Raw genomic sequence first — 12,070 nt, 5'->3', positions numbered from 1 at the left:
GTAAATGACAGCAATCGACTGAATTAAAACTGTATGTGCTCATATTCAATTCGTTTTGTTTACTTCTAGAAATGTTATACATTGATTTAAAACTAACAAATATATTTAAATTGTGATAGCACTTTATTCATCACATTCGGGCATACATAGATAATAACTTGTCAACTTTTAACATTTAACTACATCTATTGTTAAATTAATTTATTATTACTGAATCCGTTTATACCAATCAAAATAATAACTATACATTGACTTGGCAAAAGCGTGCACCAATCGCTGTCAAATCACACAAAAATATAATGAATGTAAATTTAAACGTGATTTCTGAATAAAACTACAAAATTTTTATTGAATTCCGAGTACCAATATTTGCAGCTATATTGTGGAAATAGTTTCTCGTTTCTTCACTGAACATATCTATTGAATATATCAAGAAGAGAGTATGTTATTCAGCGCTTATAGTTGAGTAATGTCTGAATAAAAACATACTCTCCTCTCGATATTTTCAATAGATATGATTGTCTTCGGGCTCCTCGTAATCTTCTTTCATTGGTTTAATATGTTGCAGATTTGCAATAAGTCTGGCTCCTACGACAAGGAAAAGAAATTATTGTGAAGTACTTGGTACTTGTTTTTTTTTTCTTGCATACCTTTCCTTTTGTATGCACTTTCTACATCATTCAAAAACGAATATTTTTTTTTTCAAATATTATAAATATATTGACATTTAAATTTTGATAATTGAATCAAAGGTCTTTTGATTTTTGATAAAAATTATAGAAATGCGTTCTGGTACTACCAAAAGTAAGTAACGATTTGAAATGTCCAAAATTGTGTAAAATTTTTAGAGAAAAGAGTATTAAACCTAAACCATTTATATTTGAACACACGTCCAGTTTGATTCCCTCCTGAGGATTTCTCCAAATCTTCTAACGGGATTTTTTTTGAGAAATTTAACGACTTGACCCTCCGCTGAAAGAATTTTGATCTGTTTTCCCATATAATTGTATAAAAAAATAGCAAAAAATAAACTGATTTTGTGTCAAAGTTGGAAAATTTCGGCTCGATTTTCCATTTTTCAATATTTCAATTTTTTCATATAAAAACCCCCCTCCCCCCTCCAAGACCAAAATCAATTTGACCCCCTGATGAAAACGCCGTGCTCCAATTGATAAGAACGATTATCAACAAGAATTTTTAATTTGCAGATTACTCTAATTTGATCAGCCTCAAATTTTTGCGATAATTTGTTGAAAAACACATTTAAGATTTGAAACTGTGGACATATACATATGTTCAGTTACTGGCGTTGTTATGAACTGAAGCGGAAAAAAATTAATGAACTGTGATACAAATGGGAATGATACAATTTTCACTTATGCAACAAACTTCGAAATTGAGATTGAAATTTCAATTAAACGGTTCTGCATGGCAATCAAAATTATATTTCCACAACACAATGAAAAAAAAATGTTATACGGATACAAATTCCGTTCGAAGACCTTTGCTTAACTGGCAAATAATAAAACAATAAAAAAATGAATCATTAAACGACAGTAAAAACAATTATCGAAGAAAGAAAAAAACGTTTTCAGAGAAAAATTTATTGGTACGAGAGGTTCGATGGTGCATTCTGTGCATACCGTATTGGTTCGTTGGTATTTTCCTTCTTTGATATGCTTTCTATGCTTTGTTGGTGTTGATGTTTTTCTCTCCATAACGCGATAAATTCACACAGCACGTGGTACTATACTATAATTTGGTGCCGAACATATACACGCACCCAAACGGGCTAAACGATTTGATACGCATCGTAAATGGAAACAGTAAATGAGAAATTGCTATGTTACGTTATGTGTTGTGTTTTTTTCGCTTTTGCTTTAAATTCTTTCTCGCTCATTTTTTCGTCGTCTGCAACAACAACAACATGCGCAGCTTTATAACATACCAAATGTTTTCTGTTTCACTTGCATTGTCATGTACAACGCGTGCACCATCCACGCTCAATTTAGCCCATACCGACAAAATAAAGAGAAAAAAAACACATTTCAATCACTTCTTTCTCTGCATTGTTTGGTACACATTTTGTTCTTCCATTATATCTTTCGCACATTCTCCCGTTCGATCAAACAAGCGAACGCATGCAATACGATTCAATTTCAATTTTCATTCTCTGTTTACTTTCGATATTCTTCGAATTTGCTTTGATTTTTATTTCTTCTCAACGGGCAGATCTGCATCTACCGTTGAAGTGATCAGTTGATTTTGTGAAGTGATCGTGGCACCAGAAAAAACCCAAACAAAACGATTGCAAAAATGTGACGGTTTTATGAAACAACGCACCAATTAAGCCATCGTGACAAGTCTTTTAATCGATTGAGAAAGAGTTTTTAGAATTTCAAAAGATCTTTAAATTTGGTGCACAAAAAAAATTGTTTTTTATGAACAAAACTAAACAATTTGAGTGAGAAAAGAAAAGAAAAAGTTACTCCAAACAATATGATATTCAAAAAGAAATTTTGGACTATTGCAATCACTTTGGCGTTCGTCATATCACGAGTGTCTGCAACCGTAATCTCAAATTTAAATGTGATATTCGAAACATTCGGGCCACTTTCGATGGTGCGATTCTTTGAATTCAACGATGTTGGTATGAATTTGGTGACGACAGATGATTTCATCTATAAAGGTTTGGTTCACGTTTTCACTTTTTTCAGGTTGGAATATTAGCGAAAAATGTATAAAGGATATGTTCCTATACTTGGACGGTTTGCATAAAGACGTGCTGTGGGCGGTAAAATGTATGTATTTTTTTCTTACCTAAATTGTTTTGAATTTATTTGGAAAACTGATTGAATCATCATATTGAAAGTAAAATAAACATAGTCAAAAAAAAGCATTGAATATCATCCAGCCACCACACCTTCGATTGCGGCAATTAAAGAATTTCACCTTCAGCTTGGATTGAACCAACTTTCTATAGTATTCAGTAAAAATTCCATTCGGTTCCGTTGGAATCGTTCAAATGATTATAAAACAGATTCGAGAAATATGATCAAATGACCAATCATTTTTTTATTTCTCTACACAGGCTCGTTAGTACATAAGTGAAATGAAAAATGAAAGAAAAGATAAAAAAAACATATGTAATTTGTGTATAATTTATGCGGAGAAATTTGTTTGAAATTGCCAAAGTAATTGTGATCCATAAATAATAAACAAAAATTCAGAGCATCCAAAAACCAAACTTGGCTAAGTTATGGTTATAGGCTTGTAAACTGCGTTTATCTACAACAAATTAAGTCGATAATTGAAGGAGAAATAGCGCGCACAACGCATTTTATATGAAATGCTTAAATTTAAGTGTTTGGTGGTGAATGCCAAAGATTTCGAATGTTGATATTGATGTGCGGTTTTCATTTGTTTTTGTTTTGGTTTTTCTGAGCGATTTATTCAAGAAGTGGTAGAAGCGCCATGCGCATACGTTATTGTTATGATCACTGCACCTTCAGCCTTCACTGCATTCGGCTGATCGATTCGATTGCCTTCGCTAATGGCGAGTGGAAAAACATGTGTTCATCGCTATTTCAAGCATCGATGCTTTCGGACCAATTATATCATATGCACAAAACATGTGCAAATTGATCTATCCGCAAATGAAACAATGAAAGTATTTAATTTGTAGCGATATAAAATTGAATGTGTTATCTGTTTGTCATTTTATAGTGTACGATGCAAGCTCTTTTTATTCCGGTGGGATTATGTCAGGAAATATTATTCGACGTACGGATCCGCAATTATGTCGTGAACTGAACGAAGAAATCAACATTTTCAATTACCAACCATTGGCTGGCACCAATCGAACGGTCTACGGAAACGTGCAGGGCTACATGATTCCATCGGTTTATTTGCCATTTCGTGTGCAATTGGTGAATGCACGCTACAAAAGCGTCATTGAAAGTTCGCCATTTCACACGTTTATCATCCATCAAACAGCGTGTATGCCAAAGTCATGCAATCACAATGATTTGTTACAAGTTATGTCTTATGCGAATGTTTCACATTTGAGAAATAATCTTGTCATGAAAAATACAGAACTTTTAGACGTACGAATTTTAAAAGAATCATATACATACTACACAGATTTTGCATTTTATATCTTTATGTGAGTATTCGGAAATTGTAATATTTTGACTGAATTTAAATGAATTTTGCATTCTTATGTTTTTCTTTTACTTTGCCAGTGGTCTAACATCAATATTTCTTATTTTTGGCCTGTTTGGCACCATTTTGGAACATCTCATCAATTTCGACGTAAAAATGAATCTTATACAATTTCAACAACAAGAAACATTGAAGTACTACCATCATTATTATTACTTGAGTGTTGGCAAGTACAATTTCAGTTTAAATACAATGTCATTTTTTTATTTGCTTTAGAAAAAATTCAACGCAATTGACCAATCGGTTGAACAATCTAGCTAATTGCACACGGAACACATCAAATTGTGAAAGTAAAAAAACTAAGCTGAATTCAACCCAAATGGGTGACTCATTGCGAAGTGTTAATTTGCTTCGAATTAAGGAACTAAAAATGGAAAATTTGTCATCGCTGAGTATGGATTTTATATCGGCAAAATGTACAAAGTGTAAGTTATAAAATTCATTTTGTGCACTCTGCGAAAAGAACGATTCGTACAATTTTAATTGCAGTTTCATCCGATATGGGATCAGTGAACGTTGAAATGAACAATCCCAATGGCAATGTTTTGCGACGAATACTATTGGCGTTTTCATGGCGACGAAATTTTGAGCTCTTATTTAGTGATAAACCAAAATTTTGCATCAGTGAGGTGATTGAAATCTCTGGCCTTCGTGTTCTATGTCTACTGTGGCTGCTATTGTACCATGTGTGCATCGTTTTGTATTATATTTCTGGTATGCATATCTTTATCTCATATATATTTTGCTGTAATTTCATATTTTGCCTACAAACTGATTGTACACAGATAACAAAATGTATAAATTTCGCTTGGACGGATCAAATTTGGTGCAAGGAATTTTGAGCAGTGGTTCTCTTGCAGTAGATACGCATTTTTTTCTGTGGTAAGAATGCAATACCTTTATATATTCCGTTTGATGTTTATTCGTTCATTTTTTTAGCGGAGTTTGTGTTGCCCACATGTTCTTCAATCGAATGAAAAACATTGATGTCGAGGCGATCTCTTCCTGTTTCGATACGTTGCTTCATATTGTTTCGATGATCGCGTATAAAGTGTTCAGCATGACATTTCCGTACATTGCGTCATTACTCCTATTGCAAATGTGTATGAAATATTTCCACGACTACGGAGTGATCGAAATACCGTCGATGGATCATCACACATGTGAGGCTAGTATGTGGCGCAATATCATCTACATTGATCAATTTTATCCACTGAAAGAACGAGTGAGTTCCGATTTTCTGTTTTGTGAACATTTTCATTTCGATACGAGTAATTTTGTGAATTTTTATTTTCATTGGAAATTAGTGTATGGTTTGGTCATGGATTTTATCAATAGAAGTTCATTGTTTCATTGTTGCTTGCATCATTCTATTGATTTTGAAAAATCATCCACGCTTTGGCATCGTTATCTTCAGTTCGTTCTTGATAAGTTCATTGATTGCAAATACAGCACTGCGATTTTATCAACACGAACCAGAAATGAAAGTTAGCTCCAGGTAAAAGCGGCGTCAATTTGAGAATTACAGCAATGACATGATACATACAAAAATGATGCGAACACTTTACATTTAAATTAAATAATTTCAGTTTGATTTCCGAAGAGAGCCTAACATTTTTCAATGGATTTTTTTTTCAACCATGGACCCGACTCTCGCCATACATTTTTGGCATTTGTATTGGATATGTTATACATAAGATCGATAGAAAGCTGGAGATTAGCATTGGAATGATGTCTTGCGGTTTGTATACTCAATATAAAGACAAATTGTGTAATAAAAATGGTGATTTGTTCATTTTTCGTCTATTTTATAGGTTGGATTTCGTGTTTCTTATTGGTGATTGCGCTTATTTTTAGTAAATCTCTCATTTCGTTAACAACAAATGCCATTTTCTCAACGATTGTCCATATGACGTGGAGTATAATTATACTATGGATTATTATCGCATCGATATCCAAACATCGAGGTATTGTATGCAAAACGTGACTCTTTCACCGAATAAATTACAAAAGACTAAATAAATGGCATTATACACATAAAGGTTTAATCGGACATTTGCTTACATCACAGTATCTTCTGCCTCTGAATAAAATGACAAACAGTTTTATACTGATTTTTCCAATCGTTACACGTATCATCATCTTAAGCTCAGACAGCAGCATGCATCTTTCGGTCGGATTGATGGTATGCAACATTAATAGATAAAAATTGGACAATTTATTCATATTTTTGTACATTTCAAATTAACTTCGCATTTTAGATCACATTTTTCTTGGGAATTACAATTTTAACCATATTTGCCAGTCTATTGCTTTACATGATCTATCAGGCCCCCATTGAAGATCTGTTGAGAACAATTTATAATCGAAAAATGAAATACTAGTATTGAGTTTTTAAATTAAAATTTATTCTAAGTAACTTAACAATTTTGACATGACAATTTTTCATTTTTCAAAAGTTGTTATTTCGAATGTAGAACAAAATACATATCAAAAGCAAAAGTTTCATCACGATTTTTGTATGGAAAAGGAAAAAAAATTGAGAATGATATGGTAAATATCTAGGTAAATTATACTTTCATTTCTGCTGTTTTGTTGAAATTGTTAATTGATTTCAGTCAATATTATTGACTCAATAATCAATTACCAATTTGTTATACGTACATTATTTATTATATTTTCCACTATTTGCACTATATTCAACACAAAACCTTCTAAAAGCAATACAAACTGCCTAACTTTAGGAGATGTGAAAAAAATCATCCATATCGTGCAAAATGTAACTTGCTAGTTATCAATTTTATGTAATTCATACAAAAGCCAAAAAAAACAACATCATTTCTTGACACTTGTTACACCTGCACATTACCAATACATTATGACTCGTTACATGCAAAAACTCCAATTATTTTTTCATTCGATAGTATATGTCTTTGGCCTAGATCTGTATAAAACAATGGTTGATAAATGATTGAAAATGAAAACGGTATCTTATTTTTCCAAACAAAATAAATGGCCTAGAGGTATGAATGGGGTAATTAGATGTGTCACATAAAAAATAACAAATAATTAGGCACTAAGCACTTATACTCATTCGAATATCATTTAATTTTTGGGGTCGATCAGAAAAATTCAATATGGCGTCATTACATTTTTTTAAAAAAACCGTACAGTCAAATAAACAAAAGAATACGATGGTATGTATTGGGTCTAGTTTAAATAAATTATCACCCCAATAAAAATATGTGTAATAAAAAGATATTTTTCAATAGACTTGGGGGAGATCTGTGAAAAAATTTTTTGGCGTATTTTATGATTGGGGGAAAGGGTTTTTTATACTTACTCCAGTAGAGAAATTCGAAATATTGTACAACCCCAAAAGAATATGTTTTTTTTTTTTTCAAATTATTTTTTGAACACATATTTGAATTAGGGGAAAGGGTTTATTATTCTGCCTTCAACCTAAATAGCTGAAAAATAATGGATAATAAAAAACACATGTTTAAGTGAGCCACCGTGGTGGTTTTCGAATTACACGTTTTATTAATTTAAAATTGAAACGTTTTATTCTTGTTTGGCCTAAGGCCGAAAATAAATTTAAAAAAAGAAACAGCCTCTTCTGTGGTCAGTCAGTCAAACTCCACTGCTGCGGTTGCGGGGGCGATTAATCATCGCGATTGTCTCGTCCATCAGCACCTGGACCGATGTTTATTACATGGCCGGCTGGAATTGGTCTGTTCACAATCATGATTAGAATGTAATCTTCTGCCACGCCTTCATCGGTGCGGTCAAGGGATATTAGATCAGGTGCATCTTCTTCGTATGGATTCACGATAACGATTATCTCGGCGTTGATTGCGATGTTGTTTGTTTGTGCCACGTCCATCAACGGTTGCCGAGACAATGACCGGTTTACCGAGAATCCACTGCAACGGAAATACACGAATGGCTACCCAGTATTTGAGTGAAGGAATGGTGTAATGACAGCATAAAATGTCGATCTTGACCGCAGATTTTGCCGAGTATACCCAACTTGGTCGAACCACACATTGTATTGGACCAAATCGCCGATGGTAAGGCCGATTATGTCATTGACACGAATGTCAACGGTGGCGATCAGATTACCTTCGTCGATATGTGTCAATGGCCGGTGCATCATTGTAAAGAGTTCAACACGTTGCATTTGATTGTAATTGGCGGTAATATCGACGATCTCCGGCGGCTGAAGATTTTGAAGCGTAAACACCAATTGATCATTGAATCTATCTTGGCAGTTTGCAACTGTTGTTGGGTAGCTTGCAACTCTTGCTGGAGACGAACAACTTCCTGAGTAAGCCGTTCATGTTCGGCTTCGGCGGCAACACGTCCATCGGTTACATTCTTGACAGTCTCGGTGAGTCGTTTATGTTCTTCGCTCGCAACGATGAGTTGATTTGTCAGGTTTCGAATGGTCTCCTCTTTCACCTGACTATTTGCAATGTTACCCGCCAATTCCATCTCAAGGGCAGCGATGTTCGTTCTTAGTTCTTGCTGTTCCCCGTGGAGTGCCACCACTTCATTTTTAGCCCGGCTCGTTTGTTTGGCGAACGTGTCACGTTCAATGGTGGAAGCAGCTAAATCGATACGTAATTGATTTCTGGCATTTGTCAGTTGATCGATGATAGCTTTCAACTCATCGGCGTTTCTCTGTGCATCCTTAAGGTCACTTTCGAGTTTCTCCAAACGCTCCCGACTTTGTTCGATAATTTTTTGATCGTTTTGTTGTAAATCGACCAGTCTTTTCACTTCTTCGATTTGTATATCACGTCGATTAGAATTTTTCTAGGTAAGTATGTGACATTTTTATGAAAATATATGAAGTCTTGGATAACAACACTGCCCAAAAAAAATTTTTAGGTTCTAGTACTATTTCTAGTACTTGTTAGCATCGTTCACTGCTACGTCTTGGTATCATTGTTTCAAACAATGAGATTCCCATTATGAGAATGTTCGCGTAGACGTCCGTGCTTATATTTTTTAATTTTTGATTTTATTTGTTGTAATAATAATGGAGTTGATGCCTGAATGGCCGAAAACAATTTGGCATCGGCAGATGATTCAACATGTACAATCATATTTCTCGCTGCGTTTATGTCGCGATTGAATATAACTGTTATTTTCGGTTCCTTGGGTTCCAGCTTCTCGTATTTATTTTTCTTTCGTTTTGGTTGTGGATTTTGATTTGCTTCTGGAACCGGTCGATGGAACGGTATTTCCATTCTCGATGTTTCTTTTTGAAAGTACGATGAACTTTGCCTGTCCATTGAATTGGATCGTGAAAAACGCCATCTTCAACCGGTTTACAGTTGGGGCAAACTAGAAAACTGATTTTTTTTTGTTTGTTCAACAATGGAGAAAAGAAAATACAATCAATAATAATAATAATAATAATAATAATAATAATGTCATTCATTGGCGATGGTATGCCAATCGAAAACAACTTACCGGTCTTTTGATTGACGTTCTGGCACACTTCTTCGTTTCTTCAGCTTACGTCCTGGTCGACTACACTTCTGTGATGTATTGTGTTCGTTGATTGGCAAAACGAATACATATTCACGTGCCATTTGTTGCAATGCACGATGCGGACACCGTAGATATCCTTTGATGGGTGAGTTTGATGCAAATTTTGCACCAAAAATGCCAATATCACTGTTTTCTCAGCATCCGACATTCTACGATCGATTTTTGTCATTTGCTTCACCAACACATGCAATGCTACTTGCGTACGTGTATATACATCAAACTTTAAACGAACTACACGTTTTTGATACTTTATCTGTATAAATTAAGAATGAATGAAACACACATCAATAACATGAAATCAAATCAAATCAACTCAACTCAAGAGAGAGAGAGAGAGAAATATACAACAAATGAATACCTCGCATGATTCATTGAATACATCCAGCTGGTAATCCAGATAGGTACGATAGTCGGCACTTTTCTTCGATGGCGTTTCCTCATAGATTTCACGATTTTCACGCAGTTTACGACATTTTTTCTCAAACGCACCCGTAAATCGCCTGAGTTTGTATTGGCGGTCGAAAAAACCGGTCATATGATGCCACTCTTTCGATGATTCCAGAAAATTTTCTTCATTATCGGTTGCCAAATCTTTGCGTACGACCCCCACAAATTCTCTGTAGCCCGGATCACAACCGATAATTGTTTTTATCTGACCTGAATCATAAGCACGTTGAATGATTGGCGGCACTGGATCCGGTTGTTCTGGATTCGGAACTGCATTATTGTCATCATCACCATCATCATCATCATTGTTGTTATTATTATTGGTGTTGTTGTTGACATTAGTGGATCGCCGAATCATTTTCAAATGGGCTGAACATCCATCGGTGGTGAATGAAAAGTCAAATTGTTGACTTGGCTTATTGATTTTGTCCAAGTTTACAAATCGACGCCAAAATGCATTGTGTCAGGCATGCGACCACCGACCTTTGGTACATAGAATTTTTTGACCAGTCCCTGTTTCATACAAGAGACTTGTACCTGTCGTAGAAAATTTGATGATGATTATGATGGAGAAAGAGATTAACATCGATTGAAATTTAGTTTAGTGATGAATGATTGAATATGCGATGTGATTAAAAGTATATGTATGTATTAAATTTATCAGTCATATTTGCTGTGCGTCTCAAACAACCAACCACTTCCACTTTGAGGCCCACGCCGTGGTGGCGTTTGTCGTCGCCGTCGCTGTGGTGGTGGTTGACCCGCTTGTGGTGGCACCAATGGTTTCAATTCTTCCAAATAGCGATTCAATAATTCAATTTTGGTATCGATTTTTGCTGAACGGTTGAGTTGCATACCGCATGTGGATCAAACGAGAAAAGACACTCTTAGTAAACTCATACGAAACGCAGTAGACAACGTAAAACGAAAGTTGTGAATTTAAAAAAATCATACATCGAATCATTTTAACGGATTTCATCGAATCGCTTGGCTTTCTAGAATTAAAGAAAAATGTGTGATGGTTCGTTTTTTCATTATTTGAATTTCCTTTTTAAAAGGTGTTAAAGTGATTATCTTTTTTTAATAAATTGTATTCTATCAACTGACCCTGTTCAAATCGGAAAAAATTGCATTGCAATGCAAATCGAAACCAAGTCGCTTCCAGTGAAGCAAATGTTGTCGTTACATCCAATCTAAAACGATCAAACACTATCCAGAGGAATATTCATACGTGTTGAAAATGTTGTGCGAAATTGCTGAAAATAATGCCGGACGTGATCCAAAAGGACGTCGATACAATGATATGATCCAATATTTCGCAACTTATATATATATATAGAGAAGTTTTAAATAGAAATTGATCGTAAATAAAATTATAGACTTTATTAAGATTCATTGAAATTAAATAATTTTGTTGAAAAATGCTAAAAAAAACAAAATGAAATATGGTTGTGGTTATAACTATATGCATGAAAATGATTGTTTGGCACATAAATTTGTTATTTTTTTTTTATTTTTTTATTTACGGAATGAAAAAAACCAAAAATTATTAATTAATTGTGTTTTTTAAGTAAAATCAAAATTATTTACATTTTTAAAGTTTTATTCATTTATCATGTATTATATTTTTTGTTAGGAACAGTGACCGGTTCGCGCATATTTCTATGCCTGATAGCTATGCTAAGCATAGCGGAGACGCAAGCCGCAACGCACCCGTCACCATTCGATTCGAGCTATATTGTATGCGCACGGTCGTCTGCATAAACGAACATGTGTATTGTTCATATAGAGTGAACGGCGATGCGTCGGTTGCGTTTGCGGCTATGCTTGGCAT

At 34.4% G+C, this 12,070-nt stretch overlaps 1 protein-coding gene across 2 annotated transcripts; it reads left to right on the top strand.

The window, feature by feature from the left end:
• The first annotated feature begins 2,255 nt into the window (after positions 1-2,255).
• On the top strand, positions 2,256-6,651 carry LOC116342557. 2 transcript variants are annotated; one of them, XR_004201260.1, is made up of 13 exons: positions 2,256-2,650; positions 2,718-2,801; positions 3,727-4,165; positions 4,245-4,358; positions 4,441-4,649; positions 4,714-4,938; positions 5,010-5,106; positions 5,164-5,449; positions 5,532-5,722; positions 5,814-5,965; positions 6,039-6,191; positions 6,296-6,409; positions 6,486-6,587. XR_004201260.1 is itself a non-coding variant. In XM_031770221.1 (13 exons), the coding sequence occupies exons 1-13, from the start codon at positions 2,500-2,502 to the stop codon at positions 6,606-6,608; spliced, it is 2,367 nt and encodes a 788-aa protein (XP_031626081.1). In that variant the 5' UTR covers positions 2,256-2,499; the 3' UTR covers positions 6,609-6,651. The 2 variants fall into 2 exon arrangements, 1 of the variants encoding a protein (XP_031626081.1); XM_031770221.1 differs by having other exon boundaries at positions 6,267-6,409; positions 6,486-6,651.
• The last annotated feature ends 5,419 nt before the right edge of the window (positions 6,652-12,070 follow it).

This window comes from Contarinia nasturtii, unplaced genomic scaffold (genome assembly GCF_009176525.2).
Source record: "Contarinia nasturtii isolate CC-2019 unplaced genomic scaffold, AAFC_CNas_1.1 Cnas_scaffold_864, whole genome shotgun sequence".
NCBI classification, from domain to species: domain Eukaryota; kingdom Metazoa; phylum Arthropoda; class Insecta; order Diptera; family Cecidomyiidae; genus Contarinia; species Contarinia nasturtii.
Note: the sequence above shows the minus strand (reverse complement) of the source record. Positions and strands in the feature narration are given on the sequence as shown.